General features: G+C 44.1%; 1 protein-coding gene across 1 annotated transcript in view; it reads right to left on the reverse strand.

The window, feature by feature from the left end:
* The window catches only part of MARCHF3 (membrane associated ring-CH-type finger 3), a 79,915-nt gene that overhangs the window by 17,266 nt on the left and 49,872 nt on the right, over window positions 1-12,777 (reverse strand). The window contains exons 2-3 of the mRNA XM_084278788.1: window positions 6,685-6,901; window positions 3,499-3,706 (exon numbers count right to left, since the gene is read on the reverse strand). Of these exons, the coding sequence (XP_084134914.1) occupies window positions 3,499-3,706; window positions 6,685-6,878 (402 nt within the window). The 5' untranslated portion in view covers window positions 6,879-6,901. The remainder of the gene's footprint in view (window positions 1-3,498; window positions 3,707-6,684; window positions 6,902-12,777) is intronic.

The raw sequence follows: 12,777 nt of genomic DNA on the forward strand, positions 1-12,777 counted from the left end.
TTTTTCCCCCAGAAAACAAAACATGTCCTGTGGAACAGATAAAGGAAGTACATAGTTTGAAACTCAGTTGATGAAAGAGAGAGGAGCTTATGCTGGAGTAAAGAAATGAAGGCTAAAAAAGGAAATGGAGGTCAAAATGAATGGTATTTTCCTTTGCTTTTCCTTGAGAAAAGATCCAGGAAAGACCAGGGTGCTGTGCATAACAGAAATTGGAGAGAGAAAGCAAAGCTGAGGTCTCTCCATTTTTGTATCCTATGCATGATGTACACAGGAGGCAGGATACGGTTATAAGTATGTCCCTTGTATCCGAGCTAAATATCTCCTATGCATGGGCCCACATCCTTAGCATGAACCTGGGCAACTGCTTAGAAGAAGTCAAAAAGCCATACTGTAACAAATTTTTACGGACATCTAGCTTTCATTTCCTCATGAACTAATGGCAAACTTGCAACCTGACGGGGCAGGGTGAAGCATCACTTCAAGCTTGCTGATGCAGCTTCTCCTGGCCGAGAACTGGAGGAGTAAAGTCAGGTATGACATTTCTAGACAAAGCATGTGAAGCACCTCAATTTGTTTCCATTGAGGTTTACTTCACATGTATGGCTAAGCCCCTAAGAAGCAGTGATCAATCCAGTGAAGGGATGAGGAGAAGACATAATACTACAATCTTTTTTCTTTTTTTTCCCTGTCCCCTTTATGAGAGTGTCTTTGAATAGTCAGAAATACAATTGTTTTTTTGATGGAAAAACTCTAGAACAAAAGATGAATGTGATGATTGATTGCTTCAAGCATTCCTATACTACCTACCACTGATGAATGGATGAGCCGTAAGACAGAGCCTGCCAAGGAGTTACTGGATAAGCTTCTATACTATGCTCTTTAAATTACTCATACAACAGTCTCTCCTGGCTTCTTAAAATGCCTTAGTAGTTATCTTTCACCTGTCTTGAAAGGATCATGTACCATTTCCACTATCTAGTTCAGAGGAACCTCTGGAGAGCGAATGAAGAGACCTTTGACGCTCCACCCCAAAAACACACACACCCCCCCAGGAATTAAAAGCTAGTGGCCATTCTGGCTTGTCACTCCTCAGGGCATTACAGCAGGTTTCTGTAACACCGGGCACTACGGGGAGACAGATAGGGTAGTGCTTTTAGGACATGGAACACTGGGGAATCTGGCAACTTCAATCTGCTTCAGTCATGTGTTGGGAACTTTCAGATTTGGAGTAATTATTTGCACACGGAGGTCTTTGGACTTCAAAGCTCCATGTAACAAGTAAGTACAAATGTTAAGGACAAACTTAAACCATAATAAGAAAAATTAAGAAATTTGACTGATCTCTTTCTATGTAATTTGTCCCCTTGCATGCAACTCAGTTACTCTTTGTCTCTGTTGCTCTTAACTTTAAAGTACAGATTCAGTTACATCCTAAACTGAAAATATACTTCTGTGTAAGATCACAAAGGACTTAAAAATAATTTGTCTCTTTTCTTATGACCTTTTCTGCAACCGCACATAATTGTTGATTACTGCACTAAAGTACTGTTGGTATGGTACTCCACTGAGAAGGAAGAAAAGGTTAGATAGTAAAGTAAAGTAAAGGTTAGGTAATAAAGAGCACAATGTGTGCTATTTTTCAGCAATGTTCTTCCACATGGTTCTCATTTGTCCTCAGCTGAGAAACAAGACAGCTTTATCACCATTATCCTTATTATTATATTGTTATTACTGTTGTTGTTGCTGCTTTTATTTATTACTTCTTTTGCCAAAAGAAGCTTCACTTCACTGGGGAATGATCAAGCAACCAGTCCCTCAGCCTGGGCAGCATTAGCTTTGCTTTCAGCTTGAGTTCCAAACAATGTCATGTCCCACTTGTGCAAAGCAAGCCTCACAAGCAGCTGTTGCAAGTGGACAGCTTGAAGAAACTGGACTCTAAAACAAAACTGTATTTTGCACTTCCTCAGCATCGTTTGGTGGGGTTTTTTTGGGTGGCAAATTCAGAATGGCATCATCTTCCCACCAAAACCACAAACAAAAAGTGCTTGGTGCAGGCTCAAAGCAGCTGGCTGGAAGATGTTACCATCTTCACTGGAGAATGTTGTGTCATAAAGATTTTGCTTGATGCCTGAGAACATTCAACAGCAGCACTTCTCAGTCTGGGACCAGCTTCCTGAGTGAAGCTGAAGTTCTGCTAGAAGCACCAAACATCAAGCCAGGGGTGACCAAATACAGCTGGCCTAGGCTTGCTCAGGTCAATGCTTGACAGACTACAGGTCTTGTCCTAAATAGCATGTCCTGTATCCCTTTTTTGCTGATCCTAAGGGAGCATGAAGATATCCTTAGGCTTAGACACAAAAGGCACAGGCCTAACTCAATCCAGTGTAAAGCAGTTTGGGTACTCTTCAATGAGAACTGCTCACCCACCCTCTGCACAGGCCCCTGGCCTACTTCCCAGCAGTCAGTTTTATCCTGCATCCTCTCATCTGTGAATAAGAGCACAACAAGACCCACACCCCCTCCCCCCTTATTTTTAATACTGCATCTGTTTTGACCAGATCTGCAGCAGTTTACAGGAACAATGGAGATGCACAGGAAGGGCATGTTGTCCTGAACCCAAGCTTAGCATGTAAGCACTTGGGTCATCAACTGATACAGTAATATGCTTCTCATTATTTTTACCAAATGTTACTATCTGTAATTCACTTTTAATTCCAACATGTAATTCACTTGTAATTCCAACATTAACTATAATTTTTACTTTTCCCAAATTAAAATACTAGACAAGAAAGATCATTAACAGTGTAAAGATAATGATCTTGGCTTTTTTCTCTCTTTTTTCTTTTTCTGAGGAATAAAAAAACTCAACTGGGCAAACTTCATGCAGCCATTAAAGTATCTATAGTTTGCAAAACCAAAATCTTGTTTGATAAGGGAAAAACAATTGCCCAATTCACTGTTGAGTCTGGTACATGGGCAAGTGAGGCCAAAAGGTCACTCACGAACAGCTAAACATGCCAGAAACTGAGCAAGAAAAATTCCTTCTAGTGGGCTTGATAGGGAATCTAGGTTTCTGAGGCTCCTCAGTTCATTACCTCTCCCTCAAAAGCAAGGAAAAATACTCCTGACCCATATTTAATATGCTGAATACTGATGCTTGACTCACATTCCACAGAAACGTACCTCTCTCCTGTCCTCTGCCAAGCTGGCTGCTATACTAGGAATTTGCTGCACACTGCTTTTCCCACATCTTCCCTCATGTTTACAGTGAAGCAAGCCTACCAATCCCATCCTTCTCACTTGTTTTGATCTGGTTTGAAATAAGGGTTTTGTTACTTCTGCCCTTCCCCTGAGCTCCTGATTTCACCTTGCCAAGCCCCAAACTCACAGCCTGCTTTGGCTTCAGCAGAGCTGCAGCGGCTCTGTGATGCCGGTATAAACACAAACACAATTTGCTCATTCAAGCTAAGCTTTCAGGGACAGGCCCCACGTACTGACCTCCACCAATGGCCTGGGTTTGCGCTCCACTGCAAACCTGAAGTGGCAGAGTTCACAGTAGCTGGTGTTTGAAGACGACAGCCAGTGCTCCAGGCAGCTGCGGTGAATAGTCCCCAGGGTCCCCGTACATTCGCAAGGGGAGAGCAGGTCTTCCTGACTGCTGCCTTCGTGGCAGATCCTGCATATCGGCCGGTCATTGAAGGGGCTGCTGAAGAAGTAGAGGAAATTGCTGGTCAGCATACAGGGCTGTCATCTAGCCTCTCTTTCTCCTTGTATGACACAAATTAACAATGTGGAAAACATCTCCAGCTTGTGTACTTTGTTCTGTAGTTAGTATACCAAGCTGCTGGGCTAATGGTTGCAAGCACTTTGGTATTCTTGTTTAAAATATCTCTTGGAGGGTGGGGGTGTCATCACATGCTAGTGATGACCCCCTGAACTATGAGAAGCTGTTTTCAATAATCAACAGCAAGGGACAACTGGACCTGAAACACCACCACCTTGCTCTGCAAAGTGTGAAGGCAGGGCCACAACTTCCGGCATGCATGTACAGGCTGGAAGCTCCAGCCTCTGGGGAGGGTTTCCCTCTCTTTGGAACAACACCCCACAAGCAGCTCAAGAAGTGGTATTAACAGCACTGAAAAAAAGAACTGTGCCAAAAGCATTCTCCTGTGTTGTTCTCTTATTTCACCTGCACTGCTTCCCACAAAGCACCCACCCTCCTGGTGGCAAGACCACTCCTCCTTCCAGTGAGAATCTAAATCCTCTGATTTTAACTACTGAGATTCTATATTTTGCAGAGTAAACTCTCAGCAAAAATGAAGGCAGTCACATGGCTTCCCAAGGGGCTCAGGATTAGGGCAGCAGGAGGAAAGCAGGAACAGGATGCAAGCAGCACTGCTGCTGAACCACAGATCCACTTCAGTGAAGACTCCCCAGTTGCCAAGGCTGAGACAGACAATCCCTTGACTGAAATCTTGGAAACAGAAACTCAGGTGATCTCAAAAAAGCAGGTTTTGGCACTGTGGCTGGCAAACTCTCATTAGTGGATAGCGCAGGGTGGTACACCAATGTTCCCTATTCTGGCTTTTTACAGGCTGTCCCAGGTAGAACTCACTAAAGTGTAACTGCAGGGAAGTGTAAAGAACTAAGCCCACTCTTTCCAATCTGTGTGGTAAAACAGAATGAAGTTAGCCTTGATGTTCTGTACACAGATCTGAGGTGGGCAAAATGCACAGGGTTTTAAATAGTTGCTAGAAATAAAGGGAAAACAGCCCTTTCAGGATGTCATGTCACACATGCAGCAGCAGTTAATAACTGCACTCTTCACACAAGTGCAGTGAATTGGATTATGTGCTGTTTTGTGAAAATCCAGGGCTACTTCAAAATCCATTCAGTCTTTCTAGCTTCACATCAGTGAAGTGGAACATAACTTTGACTAGTATCGAGTCTTGGTATGAGCTAACCCTTAAGCATCTTCTGTCTCGCTTCTAGTGAAAGCAGAAGCAGGCTAGTGTTTTGAAAGGTATAGTTTAAATGTGTATTTCACCACTAATATGACATTCTAAACCACAGCAGAAAGACCACCTCTCAATCACTTGGACAATGGCTGAAGCAGCAAAGCTTGTGTGTACGCCATTGCTAGAAATAGCTTGTCTGACTGCTCTGTGCCCTGGTTTGAAGAAAATATGGCACAGAAGTGCAGGCAGCAGTATTGTTGAGGGTTTGCATGGCAAGGTTTTGGTGAAGGGGTGGCTTCTGCAAGAAGCAGCTAGAAGTTTCCCCTAGACCCAACAGAGTAAACACCAGTTGGGCTCAGGGACAGACCTGCCACTGACCAAGGCCGAATCCATCAGTGATGGTCACAGCACCTCTGGAAATCACATTTCAGAGGAAAAAAACCATGCAAGTGGCCACTTTTTGCCACTGGAGAAGGGAGTGGGAAGATGTAAGAGACTCTGCAGGCACCAAGGTCAGTGAACAAGGGGGAGGAGGTGCCCCATGCACCAGAGGTGAGATTGCCCAGCAGAATGCGGAGAAGCCCATGGTGGAACAGGTTGTCCCCCTGCAGCCCATGGAAGATGATGGGGAACAGAAATCCCACCTGCAGCTCTTAGAGGACCCCACACCAGAGCAGGTAGAGACATATGGAAGATGCTGCGACCTGCATTGGAGCAAGCTCCTGGAAGGACCTACAACCCAAGGAGATAGAGGCCCATGCTGGAGTAGGTTAGCTGAGGGGACTTGTGACTCCATAGGGACCAGGCTGGAGCAGTCTGGGCCTGAGGAACTGCACCCCATAATAATGACCCACACTGGGGCAGTTGGTGAGGAGATGAAGCCCTGTGGGAAGGGACTCATGTTGGAGGACATGTGAAGGACTGTCTCCCATGGGTGGGACCCCATGCTGCAGCACAGAAAGGATGTGAGGAGCGGCCCCCCCAGCTAAGAAAGAGAACAACTTGTGATGACTGAAACCCTCATCCCCATCTCCCACTGTGACATCCTGGGGGCACGGAGGGAGAGAATCATAAATAAAGTTGAGCTGGTGAAGAAGGGAGGGGCGGGGGGAGGTGTTTTAAGATTTGGTCATACTTATTATTATCCTACTCTGGTTTCAGAGTGTGTGTGTTTGTGTGTAAAATTAATTAGATGGGGGGTGGGTATCCTGTGTTGTGTCTGTTCTGCCCGTGACGCTAATAGCAGAATGATCTCTCCCTGTCTTTATCTCAGCTCCTAAGCCTCTCAATACATGTTTTCTTCTCGGTCCAGCTGAAAAGAGGAGTGATGGAGTGGCTTTGGTGGGCATCTGGCCTCCAGCCAGGGTGAAACCACAACAAGCATGCAGGTTAAGCACAACATCCCATGCCAGCCAGCACCAGTCAAAGCCTCCCCATGTACCAGGGCAAAATATTGTAGCTGGTGCACTTGGGCAGCAGCATCTCTTGATAGTTTGCTTTTTACTTCCTCACTGAGCATAATGGCAAGGGCCTAATTACATATTTAGCATAATCACTATACTAGGACAAGGGTTTAATTGCAAGTGCACTGTTGTAAGCCTTCACTAAGTACACCACCATGTATCCCCCTCAAGCGCCCACAGGACTTGCAGCTGGCAGGTGGGCAGGATGCATTTGGTCCCATACTGGGAAGGAGGCCATCCCATCCCACCCCCTCCCCACATACCTCTGTGTGGCAAGCGTCCGCACGACGGAGGAGAGCAGCTGCCCATCTTTGGCTGACACCTGCATGACATACTGTGGGCAGCTGCCAGCCGGGCGACCACAGCTGCCACCAGGCAGGGTCTTGCCGGCGGGTGCCGGCAGGCGTGGGTGTTCCGGTGGGACTCCCGGCAGGTGACTGCAGCGGTTTGTCTTCATGGTGGTGGGCGGCAGGTCCCCATCTAGGGAGGAGACAGGACAGGGTGGTGGGGCAGGGAGAAGGGGCCCATCCCTCCCTGTATGCAACTCCACCACACTGATCAACACCAGGCATGAGCAAAAACCCTTTCCTGCTCCAGCTGTCTGAAACTCACTCAGCAGGGATGGGGAGCTTGAAACCTTTTGTGTCACTGGAAAACAGTATGTACATCTCAGAAACAGCAAGCTGGGGCTCTGCACTGCCTTGTTTTATCTGCAAACTCCTATATCCATGAGGGATAAATGGAAAGACTGAACCTTATGTCTCTCCTCTCCATCCACCCCCAAATGTTGCAAAGGAATATACAGGCTTCGCCTTGCATGCTTTTAAACTTTAAAGGCTTCCCCTGTCCACCAATGAGTAAAGTTATACATCGGTGGAGAAAGTAGCTGCTGATCAGCTCCAAATCCCCTGTGAAAACACCCCACTACTTCTAAGTGCCTTCCATCACCAACCCATGAACCTGGCAGATAGTCCTGTACAGGTCTGTCACACAGACCTGCTTAGTAACAGCCTGCGTGCAGTATAAATTTATGCCACATGGTGAGGTAAAAATCACAGCTAGTCTTCTCTCCTTTGCTTTCTCCCATCACATTAGAGTGTATTTTGTATGATGCTTTCAGCCTTGGTAATTGGAAAGCAAGGGTTATGCTAGAAATAAAGAGCCCAGGAATGTAAATTCCTGATACCTTGGTAGGAGGCTCCTTGTTAGTTGTGCTTGTTGGGGAGAGGAGGCTGGGTGGTTTAACAGGGAGAACACCAGGCTACATGCCAGCGGGCATGTTCTCCACTTGGTGACCAACAGCAGGATTAATCCCCCTGCAAAAGGGAGGAAAGCCTTCCTAGCATACCTTGAGACACGTGGCTACAGTGACATGGAAGTAATACAGGTTACTACTAAGTTGTTCACATGTTGAAATTGGGCATGTTGGTCTGTGCTAAATTTAACACTCAAAACCCCCTATTTTGGATTGGACACCACTGTTACTTGTGTAGGTAGTATCAGTACTGCAGCATGAAACAGTCTTCAAAAAATTAAACACTAATCCACCCTTTTAAAGAGACATCTTTCTCTGGGGTTTAAAAGAAATCTTGTAACTTTATCTCACTAGATTTAAGCAAACAACAGTGCTAAATTTCTGAAGTTTCCTGAATGGACATCTTTGGCAGTAAACCTTGTACCACTGGTACAAGTTTGGCTGTACCATGTAAGTTTTCAAGTAGCAACTTATGTTCTTAGGAAAGCATCTTTGCAAAGTGTTTGTTTTAAAGGATTATTTCAGCTATTTTCAGACCATGCATAGCCCAGACAGTGAACCAGAGGCTGAGGCAGCTTACAGGGCGTACAGTGTTCAGAGAATGGGGAAGAAAATCAGACTCTAGCCCTCATTTACAATGAAAATGAAGCAAATCACTTATTTCAAAACCATTAACACATAAAAGATGCAGACTTTTTAAGAGAGTAAGAGGCACAAACTCCCAAGGAGACCACAGCATCAGCAACATTTTAGGTTTAAAATCTATGCTGAGACTTTTTAACAAGAATATTCAGTAGCTAAGGAGCTGCTTCATTAAGCTTAAAAAGCCTAGGCAGTGCCATGCTTACAGACCCATGCTGCAGTATTATCATTTCTTTTCTGGTTGCTTCACTGACCTCATTAAGTACAACAGTGGGCTTATCATTGCGTATAAAGTGACCATCCAAGCTTTTATAAATGCATCCATCAGCCACTTGATCAGTTCAGAGCATTTGCTGAAGCATCAGATGATGCAACTAAATGCAAAGCTTTAAAGCACACCAGAAATAATGTAGCTATATCCCAGGAATGACGCTAATTCAAATTTCTGCGCACAGTACTGCACTGATAACCCCCTTTGGCATAGCAAATGTATGTAACCCTTTCTTACTTCCTCTTTTTTTTAAATAAAGTTAGAAGTTACAACATATTACCCCGATTTCACAAGAATCATTTTCACAGAAAACCATGAATGTAATACAATTACAGAATTAATTATCATGTGCTTTAATACTGAACCCTGTTTTAAATAATGAAGATTAATTGTCCTGAGAAGCACAGAGATCCTAAGCAAATCTGAAGTCAAAGCTGACATCAAGGAATTGTAAATCTTAATATTGACAAAACCCCAAAGTCAGTATTCACTCATATGTATTTATTACATCCTGTCAGGGTGGATATCTGTGACAAATGTCTTGGCAGAAGAGGAAAAATGAAGACCAACAGCAGGAATATGTGTTTAGATGATATTTAGGAAGAGATGTACTACTACACAGTGGAAGTCAGAATTACCAGCACTTATTTCAGATGCCAGAAAATTCAGAGAAAAGTGGCTGAATTTGGCATGCTGGGTCTATGTTTAAAGAAATCTAGTAATTTTTTTTCTATGTAACTACACCCACTCCTCTTCAACATCTCTTGTCTATTCAAAATCTATTTTAAGACTACATTACTACTCTAACATTTAAACCAGATCTTTTCACTGTTTTAGTTTTCCTGCTTTGCCTTTGGTACCAGTCTCTGACTCCCTCTTCTCACCTCTGTCACATGAGATCTTCTGATGGGAGGTGGCAAAGCCTGTCTTTTAGAGACTCTCCAATTTCAGCACTTTCTTCCAATAGTCAGTGGAAGTTCTCCTTTTCTGTTTCTTGTGCAAGTACTTCAATCAGCTATATAAAAATCCCATTTTCAGGGTTGTTTAATGATCACAAATTTAAAAATCCTGAGATAATTTTTGTGTGTGTGTGTGTGTACATGGATTCATGGGTATTCAAGTAAAATAAAAATATTATATGTATTTCCTTTGTACCAGAACTGAAGGTGGAGGCAGGTGGGGGAAGCTGTTAAATTCTCTGAGCTGTTCTGTGTCCTCAGAGATTTAACATTCCTGCCTGGAAGGAGGTAAGTACAGGTTTTTTTCTGGTGGGAGGACATAGTGGAATACTGTTCTTATTTCTTAAACCCATAATGCATTATCATGTTGATGAGTTAAATTATCACAGAATCACAGAATTGTAGGGGTTGGAAGGGACCTCGAGAGATCATCGGGTCCAACCCCCTGCCAAAGCAGCTCCCCGGCTCATATTGCACAGGTCGGTGTCCAGACGCGTCTTGAATATCTCCAGAGAAGGAGACTCCGCCACCTCCGTGGGCAGCCTGTCCCAGGGCTCTGTCACCCTCACTGGGAAAAAGTTCTTCCGCATGTTGGTGCGGAACTTCCTGAGCTCCAACTTGCAGCCATTGCCCCTTGTCCTGTCTCCACAGAAAATTATAGCAGTCAACATTTTAAAGCACTTTTCTGCCGAAGCTGAGCGGCTTACGTTTGCATGAGACAAAAAGATCTCAACACTTCAAGCAGTGGGTTGCAAAAGTTAAAAACAAAATTTCACGTAGAGATTCTGTGTGAATTGCTTGCTCTTCCTTTTTTTTCAGCATCTTTGCTAAGAATAGCACATATTGCATCTCTCACAGTCATGCAGTTCCAACCCTGGAAATCCATTCACCTTTCTTATTAGATTCTCCCATGAGTCACCCTATTAGTTTCAAAAAATGCAACTCAAGCATGCACCTATCAGCTTCAAGACTTAAAAAAGACCCACTACCTTCCCATCAGGAGGTATTTTCCAAAAAAATACTGTGTTATTAAGAAAACACAGCCATTATTATTAAAAAACACAAAGGACAACAAAACACCAGCTTTCAGAGATGTATTTTTGCTTCCTATTTATGCACTTTCACATGCCAGAGAATATTTCTCTTTCCACTCTATCCACAGTGCTCAAGATTAAAAGTAGAAATGGAAAACTAGATGTCGTGAAGGCCAGGAGTGAAACCTAGCTACACACTGACACTCTGTGACTTGATTAGGACTGTATCTCCTATATGAGCCTGTGTTTGCCTTAGTTTCCCCAATAGATTCTGCAGGTACAGGACCTCTTTTGTACATATCACTCTAGCAGTTTGGCGCCCAGTGACTTCTGTTTACAGACAGATTTTTACTTCTGGGCAGGACAGAAGGTTTGGAGCACAGATACAATTTCTGCATCGTACTGTAATCTGGCAGAAGATGCACATCGTGGAGTAATGTACAAATCACTGGTTTGGAAAACTGTCTGTGACATAGTCACTGGAGGCTGTGTGGAAAAGGTGTTCTTCAACTGGCTTCAAACCTATCACAAAGGTATTACAGTGCACACTATGCTTTACTTTTTGAAATGGAGAACTGGACTCCTCTTTCCCTCATTGAGGTTCAGGACATATTTTAAAGCCATCCTGCCTCTTAAGACAGTAATTTTTTTCAGTAGTTTCTCAGTGTAGAACATGTACATCTTCCCATTATCTTGACTTTGCATGACCCTTACAGAAATAAAACTCTATGCACAAAATACCTCTGCTTTATTTAAACTACTATGAAGTGTTTAGGTACAACAGGAGAGAAGTTGGGACTGGCTGACAAACCTCTGTGCTATGCTAAATACTTACATGGTTTAGCTAGCTGGGACTAAGCCTCACCCCACTGCAGCCAAGTTAAGAGGCTCCAGAGACTAAAATAGGCATTGCAGTGACTGGATGGCTTGTTGCTTTGTCTCTCACATTCACCTTCCAACTGAAAAATACAAAAGAACCAAGATTCTCAACTGCAGAGTACTGTGAAACTCTCTGATTTTTTTACCTATTAAGGAATGATACCCAGTACCATGAAGATGGCATGGCAATGACCATTCTAAAAGAGCAGGGAGCCCTGGAGCACCCAAAACTCTTGTTTTAGTAACTGATACTCATGAAGGCATTCTAGACTCTTCCCTCCATGCTCCATCACAGAGCTGCACGGATCCCTTCCCAGTTTCAATCCCACTGAGGCTACTGAGTAAAGAAACTAACAGAGTAACTGTCTGTTCCAGTTGTAGCCCTTAGATTCTGTCTGCCAACATGCAATACAGCTCTGTCCTGCATCTCATAGTCAACACGTGGCTTAGTGTGCAGGAGGATATATAAGACACTGCCTAACGCTCCTCGTTTCCAGCTGGAATCATTTTCACAGGAAGCTGGGACAGCTCAACCCAAACTGGCCAAAGGGGTATTCCATATCATATGATGTCATGCTCAGTATATAAAGGGGGAAGCTGGCTGGGGAGGAGTCACTGTTCAGGGATGGGACAGGCATTGGGTTCCAGGTGGTGAGCAAATTTCATTGCTATTGATGTTTCCCTTTGCTTTTGCTGTCCTAGGGAACTGTCCTTAACCCAACCCACAAGCTTTACCCTTTCCTTCTGATTCTGCTCCCATTGCACTGGAGCAGGGAGGAGCAAGCAAGCAGCCAAGTGCTTCTGATCTGCTAGCTTGGGCTAAACCACAACAGTAACCTGTTCACTATGCAGGTACAAGGCAATCACTGGCACCAAGCCATCAGTGAGAAAGGCAGAGGGGAGCCACCATCGGGGCACCGCAGTTCTGGGACATGATGGCAGGAAAAGGATGTTGAACATTTTTGTTAAGAATCCACACAACCTGGTCAAGAGCATTCGGTTTGTAGCACTAGGGACAGGAAACATTCCTAAGCAGCTATGGCAGACGACTGACTGCAGTAGGAAGAAGATGTAATGCCTGTGTATCAGTTGAGAAGGGCAGTGAACTTTATGTTCATTGCAAAATTTCACTTTAGAGCATGTCAATGTGTAGAAAGTAGTGCAATCTACGGAGAATAGGCAATTTTAGTTTGTCCGTTTCAGACCACAGTTTACTAGTTTCTCATGCTGTAGATAGCATTTTCTGCTCAGCTGGTCTGACTGCAGAGAGCTCTGGGGCCTCCTAAAAACTACCACACAGTAGGCTACATGTAAAG

The sequence above is a fragment of the Gallinula chloropus genome, assembly GCF_964237585.1.
Source record: "Gallinula chloropus genome assembly, chromosome: Z".
Classification (NCBI taxonomy): domain Eukaryota; kingdom Metazoa; phylum Chordata; class Aves; order Gruiformes; family Rallidae; genus Gallinula; species Gallinula chloropus.